Here is a 15963-nt window from a genome sequence, read left to right on the forward strand (position 1 = left end):
AGCTTGCGAAAAGTAGTATAAGACATCAGATTAACAGAAGCACCTCCATCAACCAACATTTTACTCATTGGCTTCCCATCGACAAAACCTTTCACATATAAAGTCTTCAAATGTCGATGCTTAATTGGTTTATCAAATATAACTTGTTGTATCAGTGTCAACTAGGCTGCCATCTCTTCATACTCTGATTCATCAAAATCTAAATAAACTTCTTGATCTGCTAGAGCTTTAAATTCAGATGGTAAAAGAAAAGTCATTTGAATATTAGCCGATGGTTGACCCTTATCGGCTGTTTGTTTAGCACACCATACTTGTGGTTTAGATTTCTGAGCTTGTTCTAATTCTCTGCTCCTTAGGCATTGTACTCTTCGCTTCTGACTTCTTGTTAAACCTCCTGGACACCACTGTTTGACCTACCAAACATACTCTTCATCATCTTCTTCTTCATAATCGGCCCAGTTCTAATCAACAACTCGCTTTCCAAGCCGATCATGAATGCTTCTATTTTTTAAGCGTCGATCCAAATCATTATATTGATATTCAATTCAATCATAGATAGACCAGCGGTTGACTTGAGATTGCCTAAACTCCCAATATTGTTCGCTACATTCTAGACAATTATTTCTAGTAGGCAATCTCAAACCTTCATTCCAACAATGTCTGAAGAAAGGGCAATTCCGATGTGACTCAACTTGTTCTCTTTCATATCTCTCTTCTTCTGGTAGACATTGATATTCCTTCTCTTCTAACCAGCGCTGATAATATTTCTCCTTCTGCCATTGCCATTTATTTAACAGAATTCGAGATGTAACACGTGGTTTCATCGCACCATCTCTCGACGCTTCTCCCTGCTCATATCGGCTCTTTTGTTGGTCATGACGCCTTTTGATTTCTCTATATTCATCAGCCGATATTTGCATCTTTGGATCAACTGTTCCAATTTCTCTTGCCCTGGCTGATGTTAAAACTTTAGCTTTCCCTTTGAACAACTTAGCATCAACCATATTCTGATCCTTTGGGAAAGGATTATCATCAACTTTTATTTTCCGAGTTGTATCAAATTTAAGCTTCCCTTGTTGAATAGCCCTCTGAATATGCTACCAAAAAATCCTGCAATCATTAGTAGTATGAGAAGTAGTGTTATGGTATTTGCAGAACTTCTTATTCTTCAACTGATCGAGAGGTAATATAACATGATTGGCGGGTAGTTTAATCTGTCTCTTCTCAAGCAAGAAATCAAAAAGTTTGTCTACTTTTGTAACATCAAAATCATAACTCTCTTCAACTTCTTTTCCCTAGACGACAACAAACAAACACACAAGAACCACAACACGACAACCGACGGAGGAGTAGCACACACATCCATAGCATCAAGATAGATCGGCATGAAGGCACGGCACAGGCATAGATATAGATATCATGTAGATGATCATGAATCAAGTAAGAAGAGCAAGGAAATGATAAACAAGGGTCTTGTCGATGTTGAGGATGGCGTCGACAGAGTTCAAAAGTTTGACCTTGACAGTGAAGGGCTGTTACGGCGCGCTCTGGTAGGCTGCGGCTAGCTGCTGGCCACCCATGGCTGGCTACGGCTTACGGCTGGCTGGTGGCTTGCTGTGGCTAGCGGCGGCCTGCTGGAGGTGATTGGATGCGACTCCAACAGCAAGGAAGGTGGCTAGCGAGGTAGGCAGCACGTCTAGCCTAGTTGGTCGGCACAGCAAGGTCGTCGGCTCCCCTGCAACGGTGGAAACAGTGGCACGAAGGCTGGGCTTAGACATGTTGCAAGTTTTTTACATAGATTTTGCAAAAGTAGATCAAGATGTTGCATATATTGCAATGGTTGTACACGTATGTTGCAAGCTTCTATTCCCAATATTTCTGTTTTTTAGACGCATGTTGCAAGTGTGTTTATCTGGATGTTGCATATATTTCACACATATGTTGTAAGTGTTTTATCTGGATGTTACGTATGTTTGCAATGGTTTCAAATGTTTTAGACGCATGTTTCAAGTGTTTCATTTGTCTTTAGACGTATGTTGTAAGTGTTGCATATGGATGTTCTAAAAGTAGATTGGGTATTGCATCTCCCTTCTCACCTTCTGCTTCCTCGTCTCATTGTCTCCTCCTCCCGGTGTCGGCTGGGCATCCGATACGACACCACTGCTAGGGCACACCGCAAGTCCTTTTGGCGTAGGCAGGCCCTGTCCCCTCCCCCTCTTCTTGATGCCGGTGACATTCAGGTGGCCCAGCCTCCACATGGGGTGCATGAAACGGAGTGCAGACACAAGCGTCCATCCGGACATCTGGGCGCTAGCAAACATATGTAGTGATCATTCCTAAACATTTTTCCTAGCTATACATTTGAAGTGATACCACATATACCAGCTCGTCATTCATGTTCATTGGCTAGCTGATTGATCTCCTGGATCACCAAAACTCTAGCCCTATGTATGGTGGCAAGGCACATGCACACGTGCTCCTCGAGCTCCTCGGCGAGCCTCCATGACGCCGAGCAGCTCCTCCTCAGCTCACCCACCATCTCCTGCACCGCTGCCGCCGGCCACAATTCGCCGCCCACCCTCTCCACGCACCGCCACACCATGTAGTTCTCTCGCTTGATGTCGTCGGACAGCCACGCCATGAGGTGGCTCACCATGTCGAGGCCCCTCCCGAGGACATATGTGTTAGAATTAGCATGTTTACATTTCACTTTCTATTTTCAGTCATGTAATCCAGTTGTAAGCACTGCATATTTGGCTTAGTTAGCACGTAGAACCACGAGCCTAGACAGAGATGTGCCCAGTCCGGGGCGTGGCCACGCAAGTCGGGTGCGTGGTCACCGCCACTGCATGGTCATCGTGCATGTCACTCAGCGTGGCGCAAAAGCCAGATCGAGCAGCGATCGTGTGGTGGCGAGGGATGGGCTCTGGACCATGTATCTGCATTGTACATAAGCAATGGAAAAACACTCGAAAAGGCTGCGTCGGTTGTGCAGCGAAATATCTGTGTTCAGTTCCAGTTCATCATGCGAGTTGTGAGTGTGTCTGGTGACCGTGCTTAGGCAATCACCGGCGTTCCAGTAGCAGCAGGAGCTCGACGGCCACCGTCGGCTCCGACAAGTGGTATCAGAGCGTAGGTGTATGTTCTACGGCGGGTCCGTGAGCCCACCACGAGAGCCTCCTCGGAAGAAGTTCATGATCCCAAAGAAGGCGGCGGCGATGATGCATGACTCCGACGCGTCGGGCAGCATGACATCGGGCGGCGTTCATGAGAGCACCCTCTTGTGGCCAGTGCTCACGCGCATGAACTACTCTGAGTGGTCGATGCTGATGCAATGCAACTACGAGGTGATGGAGATATGGGAGGCCATTGATCTAGGGACGAACATGAAGCGCCCCTAGGATCGACAGGCCATGAGCGTGTTGCTGTGATCCATGCCAAAGGAGATGTGGGCGATGTTGGGGAACAAGAAAACCGTCAAGGAGGCTTGGGAGGTGGTCAAGACGATGAGGCTCAGTGCCGATCACGTCAAGGATGTCAATGCCTAGAAGCTGATACAGGAATTTGAGAACATTAGTTTCAAGGAGGGGGAGACAGTTGATGATTTTGGCATGAGGATAAACAGTCTTGTCGCAAATCTCAAGAGCCTCGGGGAGACAATAGATGAGACCCGAGTCATGAAGAAATTCGTTCGAGTAGCCCCAGCAAAATTCACTCAAGTTGTGGTGTCTATTGAGATGTTTTGTGATCTCAAAGAACTTACAGTTGAGGAACTGGTGGGAAACCTATGTGCAGCGGAGGACCGCATGGAGGAGAAGGTAGATCAGATAGCCGACAAGGCCGGCCAATTGCTGTTGGCAGAGGAGGACTGGTTAGCGAGAAACAAACATCACCTTTAGTCCAACTCCCCCAAGGATGGCAACACTAGAGGCGACAGTGGCGGTCATGGAAAGGGCAAGTCGCCGATGAAACCAGATGGTGGTGGATCTGGCGGTCAGGGCACCGTCAAACTCACGTGTGAGGGGACTCCTCGGCGTAAAGGTAGGTGCCGCAATTGTGGCATCTACGGGCACTGGGCTGATGATTGTAAACGGCCCAAGAAGGAGAAGAGACCGGAGAAGAAGGAGGCGGTGAACTTGGCGGTGGTAGATGCACAGCCGGCGTTGTTCTTGGCATCGACGAGCGGTGTCGTGCACGGGCCAACCAAGACTGTACACCTAGCCGAGGAGAAGGTCGTGCCGATGCAGTGCAACAATGGCATGTGGGTGCTGGACACTGGGGCCAGCAACCACATGACAGGGACTCGGGAGGCACTGAATCATCTTGATGATGAGGTGTCCGGCATAGTCCGCTTCGGTGATGGCTCCTACATCGAGATCAAGGGGCTTGGCTCAATCATCATGGAAGGACGAGATCAACAGCATAAGGTATTGCCCAATGTCTATTATATTCCCAAGTTGAAAAGCAATATCATTAGTCTAGGATAGCTAGAAGAGGCCGGTTGTGATGTGAGGTTGAGAAATGGCAGACTTACAGTGGTTGACTCTGAGGGTACATTAATAATTAGTGCTCCTAGAACCAACAATAGACTGTACACCCTAAAAAATGTAGTAGTTTCACCTGTTTGTCTGCACATGAACTTGGAGGATAAGAATTGGTTGTGGCATGCAAGGTTTGGCCATTTAAATTTCAGAGCACTTCGTGATCTAGCAAGTAAAGGGATGGTTGAAGGTATGCCAACTGTTGATCGAGTAGAGCAAGTCTGTGATGGGTGCACATTAGGCAAACAACACCGAATTCCATTCCCACACCAATCCTCTTTCAGAGCTAGTCAGGGATTAGAGCTTGTTCATGCTGATTTGTGTGGGAAGATCAGTCCACCAACACCTGGTGGCAAAGAATATTTTCTGCTAGTGGTAGATGACCATAGTAGATATATGTGGGTGGAGCTATTGAAAACCAAAGATGAGGCACTGTCATATTTCAAGAAAATTAAGCAGCAAGCAAAACTAGAGCATGGCAGAAAGTTGAAAGCATTGAGAACTGACAGAGGAGGAGAGTTCAACTCAAATTTGTTCACTGTCTTCTACAATGAAATAGGGATAAAGCACTACACCACCACTCCATATTCCCCACAGCAAAATGGAGTAGTGGAGCGTCGAAACCAAACAGTGGTTGAGATGGCTAGGTGCATGTTGAAGTCAAAAGGAATGCCACCTAGGTTCTGGGGAGAAGCTGTTGTGACAGCAGTGTTCATTTTGAACCGTGCTCCAACGAAAGGTCTGAAGAACATGACACCTTATGAAGCTTGGCATGGGAGAAACCCAGGGTGGATCACTTGAAAACCTTCGGGTGTGTGGCTCATGTGAAAGTAGTTGGACCCGGTATCACAAAGTTGTATGACAGATCAGTAAAAATGATATTTCTTGGGTATGAGTCAGGGACCAAAGGATATCGGGTGTTTGATCCAGAGAACAATCGACTACATGTAAGTCAGGATGTTGTGTTTGAAGAAGATGCAAAGTGGAATTGGAATGCCCAAGATAGTACAGGCCAGGCTAACTCTGAAACATTTATAGTTGAGTTTCAGTCTACTGTAGCTAATCCAACAATAGATTTTCCAGCGGATTTAGTGCAAGGTGGAGGTAGTGAGCAAGACCAAGGGGGACAGGGTCAAGAATAGTCTCCCCAGGCATCCATACCAGCAATGCCGGGGTCACCATCAACACCGATCAATCAAATAATCGGATCTGTAGCAGGATCTAATACCACAGTCTCAAATTCTGCAGGAAGCTCGGGATCAAGTCAGGGACCAATTCGTTTCAGAACCCTGTCTGATCTGCTAGATGCAACTAAAGAAATACATGACTATGAGTATAGTGGGTTATGCCTGCTAGCAGCTGATGAACCAAGGAATGTTGATGAGGCTCTTGAAGAAGAATGTTGGAAGAATGCCATGAATGCAGAACTGCAGTCTATCAAAGAGAACAACACTTGGAGCTTGACAGAATTACCAAAAGGTCAACATGCTATAGGGCTCAAGTGGGTGTTCAAGGTAAAAAGGGATCCAGCAGGAAACATTGTAAAGCACAAGGCAAGACTTGTAGCTAAGGGGTATGCACAGAAACAGGGGGTGGATTTTGATGAAGTGTTTGCTCCTGTAGCAAGACTAGAAACAGTGAGACTACTTCTAGCTATGGCTGCCAATGGTGGATGGGAGGTTCACCATATGGATGTAAAATCAGCTTTTCTCAATGGAGAACTATAGGAAGAAGTGTATGTTCATCAGCCACCAGGTTTTCAGGAACCAAATAATGCAGGAAAGGTGCTAAAGCTGAAAAAGGCCCTTTATGGGTTGAAACAGGCTCCAAGAGCATGGAATGCAAAACTTGATCAAGAGCTGTGTAGACTTGGTTTCAGAAAAAGTGAAGAAGAACATGATGTGTACAGGAGGAGTGAAGGTGATTCATTTCTCATAGTTGGTGTCTATGTGGATGATCTTATTATCTATGGGCCAGATAGTAACAAAATTGCTAGGTTCAAGCAGCAGATGATGAGGCTCTTCAGTATGAGTGATCTAGGCCTACTGAGTTACTACCTTGGGATTGAGGTGACACAAAATTATGGAGAAATAACGATATGTCAGTGCATACGCAACCAAGATAGTAGAACAGTGTGGTCTATCAGAATGCAATCCAACAGACACACCAATGGAGCAGCGTGTCAGGCTTGTATCAGGAACTGCAGATAAGGCATTTGATACTTAGTCAACACGAGGCCAGATATAGCATATGCAGTTGGGATGGCAAGTCGGTTTATGGAGTCACCAAACAATGAACATTGGGCTGTGGTTAAGAGAATTGTCATATATGTGTCTGGAACAACTGACTATGGCTGCAAATATGTGAAAGGGGGAGAAACAGGTCTGAACCTGCTGGGATACACAGACAGTGACCATGGTGGCGATCTCGTGTTGAGGAGAAGCACCACTGGCATGGCTTTCTTCCTAGGAAACAATTTGGTGACATGAACTTCACAGAAGCAGAAAGTTGTTGCATTGTCAACGTGTGAAGCTGAGTATGTGGCAGCAGCTGCAGGTGCTTGTCAGGGAGTCTGGCTCAGTAGACTCATTGCTGATCTGATGGGAAGAGATGTTCAGAAGTTCAGACTTCTTGTGGACAACAAGTCGGCCATAGAGCTGAGTAAAAATCCGGTGTTCCATGAGAGAAGCAAGCATATAGACACTCGTTTCCATTACATCAGAGAACCGACAACCATGTAGCTAATATACTGACAAAAGCACTGGGCAGGATCAGGTTCGTGGAGCTGAGGCAAAAGCCGGGCATCGTCAAGTTACAACAGGATTAAGGGGGTGATTTGTTAGAATTAGCATGTTTACATTTCACTTTCTATTTTTAGTCATGTAATCCAATTGTAAGCACTGCATATTTGGCTTAGTTAGCGCGTAGAACCACGAGCCTGGACGGAGATGTGCCCAGTCCGGGGCGTGGCCGCGCAAGTCGGGTGCGTGGTCACCGCCACTGCATGGTCGTCGTGCATATCGCTCAGCGTGGCGCAAAAGCCGGATCGAGCAGCGATCGTGTGGTGGCGGGGGACGGGCTCTGGCCCATGTATCTGCATTGTACATAAGCAATGGAAAAACACTCGAAAAGGCTACGTCGGTTGTGCAGCGAAATACCTATGTTCAGTTCCAGTTCATCGTGCGAGTTGTGAGTGTGTCTGGTGACCGTGCTCAGGCGATCACCGGCGTTCCAGCAGCAGCAGGAGCTCGACGGCCACCGTCGGCTCCGACAGTACGTGCCTTTCGCCGCGGTGTCGAGCTGCTCCCGCAGCCGGAGCACGGACGTGGTCCTGCTGGACGACCGCTTCCTCGCCGCCGCGACCCGCCTCCTGAGAGCCATCGGGTAGAGCCCCCCGGCGGCCGCCGGCCCGATCAGCAGGCAGAAGAACAGCAGGTGCGCCGCCGCGGCCACGCTGCAGACCATGACGAGGCACGTCTTCGAGAGCTGCCTGACGGCCTTGAGCACCATCAGCTTCCTCGCCACTCGCCTGTGGCTTGTCCTGATGCTCTGGAGCACGCCGGAGTACCTGTCGTGGATCAGACTGAAGTTGCCTCTCGTCGTGGTGCCGAAAGGGTTGCTTCTGACGACGACGGGATCGCCGCCGACGCTGGTGCCGGCGGCCTTGCCGTCAGCCATGCTTGAAAGGAAGCTGTCCATGGATCGGTAGTTGCTTTGGGTGCTCTTGATGTTCCTGAGCAGCTGCCTGCACATCTCCGAGGCCTCGGCGCTGGCGCCGAAGTAGTCCGCCATTGCAAGCTCAATCTGTGCAGATGTTCTTCGGTTTCGGTGCGTCATCACCATGTTGTGAAGGATTGGAGAGATGAGATCCTGATGAAGTGATGATGAGTGTCAAGAAGCACCTCCATTTCTTCATCAGGTTGCGTTCGCAGTGTGTTCTTGACTTCTTGTACTCTTCCTCTATGTTGATTGTTGAAGGATTCCCGTGCGCTGATCACCAGCATCTCCATCCCTTCTGTAAAAGCACAGATGTTTCAGCGTACATGGTCAGGTCCAGTACTCCAGTCTTGTGGAGCATGCATCCAGGCGTCTACTGCTGTACTGCATGCTTCATTTGAACTAGAAAGTAATCACATTTCCAAATATCAAGATGCATGCATGTTCTTCAATCTCACCTTTGGATGAACAGATTGGCTTCTTCATCAGCACCGAGAACAGCACCAAGTTCTTGATCCTTTGGAGCACTGTTTGCCTCTTATTCAGATGCAACGCAGCCGACTGCCTTGGCTTAAAATCTTGTGCTTTGTCCTGTACTACTAGTAGTACTCGTCTACTACTACTACTACCTTCCAAAAGGCTTGTCCAAACTTGTGCCCCTCCGATCCGGTTGCATCTCCCTGACGCCCCTTGATACGAGGGGCCATGCATATCTCCTGATCCTCAGGCGCAGGCCGTGTTTCTCGCTGTACTCTTGATTGAATGGCCAACCCTTGCACTCCACATGACCACACCTGTGTAGCTGTGTATCGAATTGCCGCGTATATCTTCAGTTGTCCGTTCCCGCCGCACTGGATTTTTCGTCGATTGTGTGCAAGTTTTCTTGGTGTGTTTTGTGTCGCTGGGATCCAGAGGGAGGGGAATTATGCACAAGTTAGGTGTGGTTCAGGGCTTGAAATTATTGCCTGAAACTGCTTTCCGTTCTGAAGACTGTTGTAGCCAGCACCGACGTGCCAGAGGGCCTGCATTGGTTCTGAAGGCTAGCTGTCATGCTGTGCGTACGTAGAACAGTGCATCTGAAAATCAAAGAATTTGCTGCTGCAATTGCATGGACGTACCAATGCTTCCGCAGAACAGTGCATCTGGAAATCAACGAATTTAATTTGCTGCTGCAATTGCATGGACAATATCATCCAACAGTTTACTTTTACTTTTCTCTTGCAAATCAGATATATATGCTGTAAGTGAATGTCATCAAGATCGAACAGAATTCCTATAGAATGATCAAGGGGAAATATTTAGACCGAACTCATCTCGTTAATTTTTTAGACTTGAATCCCACCATAAACTTGGGAAGAGTGATTCAAAATCTTCTTTTTTTACCGTTCATGGCATTGAAACCCAATGCCCCTTATGGCAGATCCAGCTTCTAACACTGCAAGATTATATACGTACATCATACTATAACAGAAAACAATTTGCCCCCTTGTGATTTGTGAACCATATGCCGAGAAGAAAGCGGTAATATAGACGTGAAAGGAAATTGCAATCTATACGCTAGCTAGCTTCTACTCGCTTGTTGGAGTATTGGCCTTCAACTTGTTTCGTTTCTTTTGTTGTTAGGTGGGTGGCGCTTTGTCACATTTTGGAAATGCACTACTCTTGCTTGCACAAGAGAAGGTTCGGAGCATCTCTTGCCCATCACACAAACGAACAAGGAATCTCCAACAGAAAGATCACCTTTTATACCTCCTATACCATTTAAGCACATTTTCTTAGCACATGTACAACCTGAACTATTGTAAAATAGCGCACTTTACAAGCATGCATCACATGTGTTAATTGCTAGAGAAGACTTCGGCTCGGTTGTGGCTCCTGCCTTCTTTGAACGGCCTGATGATGATCATGTATATATAGTAGCTACTAGCTGCGGTCTGGGAAACACGAACCTGTAGAAAGGAGCCTCGAGTCTTTTCTTTTCTATATTCATATGAGCATCACGTACACCTCTTCCTTTTGTGTTTTATATCCCCAACAAATATTATTTTTCTTCCAATTTATATATAGTCACATGAAAATAATAAGATTTTTCTTATTTTTTTAGAAAAAAGGAATGATTCTACGAAGGTATACAGCCAATATGTTACAAGATTTCCGGCATAAATGCTGATTAACAAATAAAGGGAAAGAGCACACTTCAGAATGAAAAGTATAAGCAAAGTCTATTATTGTTTTTCCATTCATTTTTAGCGAAGATATCCAGAGTGAGCGACCACCACCAAAGATTTGCTCGCCAGCCGGATCTTCTCCCTAGCATCCTCATGCTGTAGCAACGCCCAAAACCGCAGCTGAAGGTAGCCGGCAAAAAGGAAGTATATTGTATGGCTTTTGTCTAATAATAGACTCTTAACTAGAGATAATTAGGTTAAGCGCAGGGATGTAAGTGATCCCACTTGTCTTTCTGCAATGAACCTGAATCTATAGCACACCTATTCTTTGAATGTTGTATGGTCAGCAATGTCTGGTTAATTGTCTCAGAGTTGCTGGGACAGAGACTACGAACGGATTCTAAATCGATTGCTCGGTTATGGGTTGCTAACAAACGTCACAAAGTTATTAATATTATCTCCTTGTCAGTTCTATGGTCTGTATGGAAACTAAGAAACGAGATTTGTTTTCAGGGTGTTAAATGGACGGGGATGAGAAAGGTGATTTGGCAGATCGGGATGCTGAGGAAACAGGACGTGGAGCAACAAGTGGAGCACTTTGCAAGTCAACTGGAAATCAAGGCAAACTCTCCGCCTCAACTGCAAAGGAGGATGGAGGACACAAGTTCGTTATCAGAGTTGGAGCCATTGGATGCTCGGCGTTTGGGCTTAATCGATGCAGCTTTGGCTCGGCCTAATGGGATGCTGAATATACCAGTAGTGATATTGAGAGTTTAGACGCTATGTATGAGTTCCAGCCTTAAGTCCTGTTTGTTGGGCGGGCGCGCCAAAACGCAACATTGTGAATGTTTTGCTTTTGAAATATAATAAAGCAGGGGTATCCTTCCTTCTAAAAAAAAGAATTCATTTTTAAAAAAAAGAAAGAAAACATAAAAGCAACTACATATGTACGTTATACTTAAAGCGTTTACAATGGTGTCAAGTGATAACCAACAAAGGGCTAGCATCTCCCTACCACTACACCACTCACTCACTTGTGAGTATATATAGGATTTTGTCTTCTTATATAAATATTTTGTAATCTTGTATTGAACATTTTGGCTGCTAAATAAACTCAAATAAAAAATATTTCAACTATAAGGTTTTAAATCTTGTCAAACCCTACAACTTTGGTATAAGATGTCTCTCCATCTAAGATTGTTTGAAAAATTCAAAAAATTTGAATCTCAAAATATATGAATTTAAAACAAATATTTGAGACACTAAAAACATCAAATCAAAAATTTATCAACAGCAAACATGTAGATCGTCGCCCACTATAACTTTGGTATTAATTATGTGAACATTCAAGGTCATTTAGAAATTTTAAATTTTGAATTTCAAAATCTAGGAACTTAACGACTTCAAATAAAAAATTTGCAACTTCTGCAACTTTGGTATAGACCATGTCAACATTCAAAGTTGTTCGAAAAATTCAAATTTCAAATTTCAAAAACTATGAACTTAAAACAATATTTTGGGACTCTAAACAATTTCAAACCAAAAACTTCTCAACTACAAAGGTTTAGATCGTGTCGAGAGCCACAATTTTGATACAGAGTTTGTCTTCATCCAAATTTATATGAAAAAGTTATGAATCACTCTTGGATGAAACTATTTTTAGAGTTTGTACGAAGATGATGGACTAAATACCTCGTAAATGTCATGCTTTCTTGGAGATCTCATGGATCACCAAAACCCTCTAGCCTTATGTATGGTGGCAAGGCAAAGGCAGACGTGCTCCTCTAGCTCCTCGGCGAGCCTCCCGGAGGCCAAGCAGCTCCTCCTCAACTCGCTCACCATCTCCAGCACCGCTGCCGGGCACCTATCGCCCGCTGCCTCCACGCATCGCCACGCCATGTCGAGCTGGATGCCGTCGGAGAGGCGCGCCACGAGTTGGTTCAACGTGTCGAGATCTCTGCCGAGGACGTAAGTGCCCTTCGCCGCGGTGTCGAGCTGGTCCTGGAGGAGGGACAGGACCGTTGTGGTTTTGCCACCGGACCGCGCCTTCCTCGCCGTCGCCGTGAGCGGCCGCCTGTTGAGCGCAATCTGGAAGAGCCCCGCGGCTGCCGCCGGCCCGATCAGGAGGCCGATCAAGAACAGAAGATATGGCCCCGCGCCGATCCGCGACGCTCGCTATGACCAGGAGGGTCCTCGAGAGCTTCTTGACAGCCTTCACGATCTTGAGCTTCCTCGCCACTCTCCCGTGGCTTGATCTGATGCTCTGGAGTATGGAGGAGCACCTGTCGTGGATCTGCCTGAAGTTGCTTCGCGTCGTGGTGCAGAAAGGGTTGCTCCTGACAGGGAACGGCGGCTCCTCTGCAACTGCACGGTAAGCTCTGGGGCTAGTGCTTCCCGTGCCGTCGACCATGCTTGAAAGGAAGCTGTCCATGAATCGGTAGTTGCTTTGGGTGCTCTTGACATTCCTGAGCAGCTGCCTGCACATCTCCAATGCCTCAGCGCTGGCGTCGAAGTAATCTGCCAATGCGAGTTCCATCTCTGAAGCAGCTGCGCGGCGCATAAACACCGTGTTCTGAAGCATCAGAGATGTGAAGTCCTGCTGCGTGTCGAGAAACGCCTCCATTTCTTCCTCTGGCCGCTGTTTCTTTGACATGAAGCACGCGTTCGATTGTGTTCGCAGTGTGTTCTTGTACTCTTCCTCTATATATGTCGAATGATTCTGTAGCGCGCACCGACATTGCCTCTTATGCAGATTCTTGCCTTGGCTTAGAATTCAGCTCGCCCGATCCAGGCTTTATACGCAAGCACTAGTGCACTACAGCTGAAGATCTTGCAGCCCCGGCCGGGCGTCCCCTGATACCGAGATTGAGGCCGTACGTTATCAGCCGTGTACTCTCATGGCCAACTTTTGTACGCCACACCGGCCGGCGCGTGGAAGGAGAAGGACGTGCGTGTATCTTAAGCTGATTTGTCCTTATCCGCCACCCAACTGGATCAGTGTCTGGCTGTGAACCAGTGGGTTTAGGCGTGCACTACCGGAAACCAGCTCCTTCCTAGTGCTTTTATGTTTGACGAGTATATTCTCTCGGACACTCGGCAAACAAGCTCTTTGTCGAGTGTTGTAAAAAACACACTCAGTAAAATAATGGCACTCAGGAAATCAATTCTTTGCCGATTGCTGAAACAAAAAAAAAAACTCGGCAAACTAGAAAAAAAAAACACTCGGCAAAACAGAGACACTCGGCAACAAACCGCCATGTGGACATCCGTCAGTTAGTGTGCCGGCCGTTAGGAGTTTGCCGAGTGTCCGTTAGTGGCACTCGGCAAAGAAATAAGTTTGCCGAGTGTTTTGTTTTTGCACTCGGCAAAAAACTAAGTTTGCCGAGTGTTTTTTTTTTTTTTTGCACTCGGCAAATAAATAAGTTTTTTTCTCTTCTGACCTTAAAACTTTTTCTACTCTCCACATACAACATGTGGTACTCCATGTTAAGATTTGGTATATTTCTGTATTAATTTGCTATATTTAATTAATTTATTGCATTTCAAGAAATTTTTTGTATAAGTTAAATTTGAACTACAAGTGATTCAAATAATAGAATAAAATGAGTATAAAAATGATATTGATGTTATTGAGTCCAGTGTGAGGCCTTACCCGAGAAATGAAAAAAAAATTGAACATTTTCTTCAGAAAACACGACCACGAACGTGTGGCCGAATGGTTTTTAAATTCTAAAAAAAGCAAACGAAGTATGAAAATCATGAGATTTGTCAGGATCTCATAATATCATACGTGGACACAGTGGTAAAAAATTGAGAAGGTTTTGCATAATTTTCACGTACGATGCTTACAAATTGAAGCATCTCAAAAGAAGAATCGTAGCGTTGAGAAGGATTCGGTAAGATTTGGAGTCAAAGTGACGGTCGAACTGGGGTTTGGCTTCAAAACTTTTTGTATAGACAATAGAGAACATAGATTATTTCATGTGAAATTTTGGTAAATTTTTAGATCTGTTTGATAATTTTAATTTATTAAGTGCAATTATAGAATTTTAATTGATATAAATTAAATTTGAGTTGTAACTGCATAAAATAATGGAATAATATTCCTAGAAAAATTAAATATATATTGCTGAGTTAATCTGACAAGGTATTTTCAAAGTAAATCGGAACAAATTCAGAAAAACGCGGCCTGAAAAAGAAAGGAGAATAAGGAAAATAAAAAAATAGGTTTTCCGAGTGCCCATTACGTGGCACTCAGCAAAGTTGGTGTTTGCCGAGTGCCAGACCTAAGACACTCGGCAAACCCCCCTCACCGGTCACTCTGGGCATAATTAACCGAAGACCGAAGACCGAACCGAAAAGACCGAGACCGAGACCGAAAAGTTCGGTCATGAGTTCGGTCCTGGCTCCCAACTAACCGAAGTAACCGATAGAAGTTCGGTCATATGTGTCGGTTAACCGAAGTGACCGAACTGACCGTAGTTCTGTAGACTTCGTTCGTAATGTCATTATGTGTGATTGTGATTTGTGAGAACTGAGAAAGTTGTGTGCTAGAACTTGTCATAATAATGTGTGGTTTGTTTTATATATTGTGTTGTTATTTTTTTGCCTTTAAATAGCAAGCATGCTGTTGAAAATTGCTATAGATTCTGCTATTGTTTGTGGCTGCTACTCAGGTCCGGTTAGTTCGGTCGTGACCGAGACCGAACCGAACTAACCGAGACCGAACTTCCTCGGTCTTCGTTTTTTGCAAAGACCGATCGGTCCTAGGTTTCTGATGACCGAACTGACCGAATGACCGAGGAACCGAACCGATCGGTTCGGTCTGACCGTGACTCACCGGCCCCACACATGCACAGTAGTATAGTGTTTGAAAATGAAAAAAACAAAATGTGTTTGTCGGGTGCTAGATCACGGGCACTCAGCAAACCTCCTGATAACCACCCCAGGCCGGCCTCACCCACACGCACACACAGCCACCGCACACACACACGCATCCCGTCGCCGCCCCCTACCCCCGGCGTCCGTGGAAAAACATGTTATGGAAAAGAAGGAGAAGGAAAATGAAAAAAAAGGTTTGCCGAGTGCCCCTTATCTGGCACTCGACAAATCCGCAGTTTGCTGAGTGTCAGACCTAGAACATTCGGCAAACCCCATAACCACGTCAGCGATCCGTGTCTCCAAAATGGAGCTCTCCCATTGGCCCAAACTCCTCTCCCTGGATCCCTCCCCTCCTATCCCTTCCCTCTCCCCCTCTCTCTCTCTCTCCTTATCCATTCCGGTGGCCGTGGCGGGCGGGGCGGGGCGACACTCCGACGACCGTGGCGGGCGGGGCGGCGTGGGTCGGTCGGGGCACGCGGGCGGCGCGGCACTCCGGCGGCCGTGGCGAGCTGGGCGGCACGGCACTCCGGCGGCCATGGCGGGCGGTGGGCGACGCGGCACTCCAACGGCCGTGGCGTGCGAGGCGGCGCAGGTCGGCTGGGGCACACGGGTGACGGGCGGAGCGGGGCAGCTCTCCGGTGGCCGTGGCGGGCGAC

At 46.4% G+C, this 15963-nt stretch overlaps 1 protein-coding gene across 1 annotated transcript; it reads right to left on the reverse strand.

Annotated features, from left to right (window-relative positions):
* Positions 1-2389: 2389 nt before the first annotated feature.
* LOC136491864 (putative UPF0496 protein 2) lies at positions 2390-8551 on the reverse strand. The gene is made up of 3 exons (XM_066488077.1): positions 8495-8551; positions 7822-8411; positions 2390-2684 (listed from the first exon to the last, which is right to left on the reverse strand). Exons 1-3 carry the CDS (start codon positions 8549-8551, stop codon positions 2390-2392), a joined length of 942 nt encoding a protein of 313 aa, XP_066344174.1.
* Positions 8552-15963: the final 7412 nt, after the last annotated feature.

Source organism: Miscanthus floridulus, chromosome 11 (genome assembly GCF_019320115.1).
Source record: "Miscanthus floridulus cultivar M001 chromosome 11, ASM1932011v1, whole genome shotgun sequence".
NCBI classification, from domain to species: domain Eukaryota; kingdom Viridiplantae; phylum Streptophyta; class Magnoliopsida; order Poales; family Poaceae; genus Miscanthus; species Miscanthus floridulus.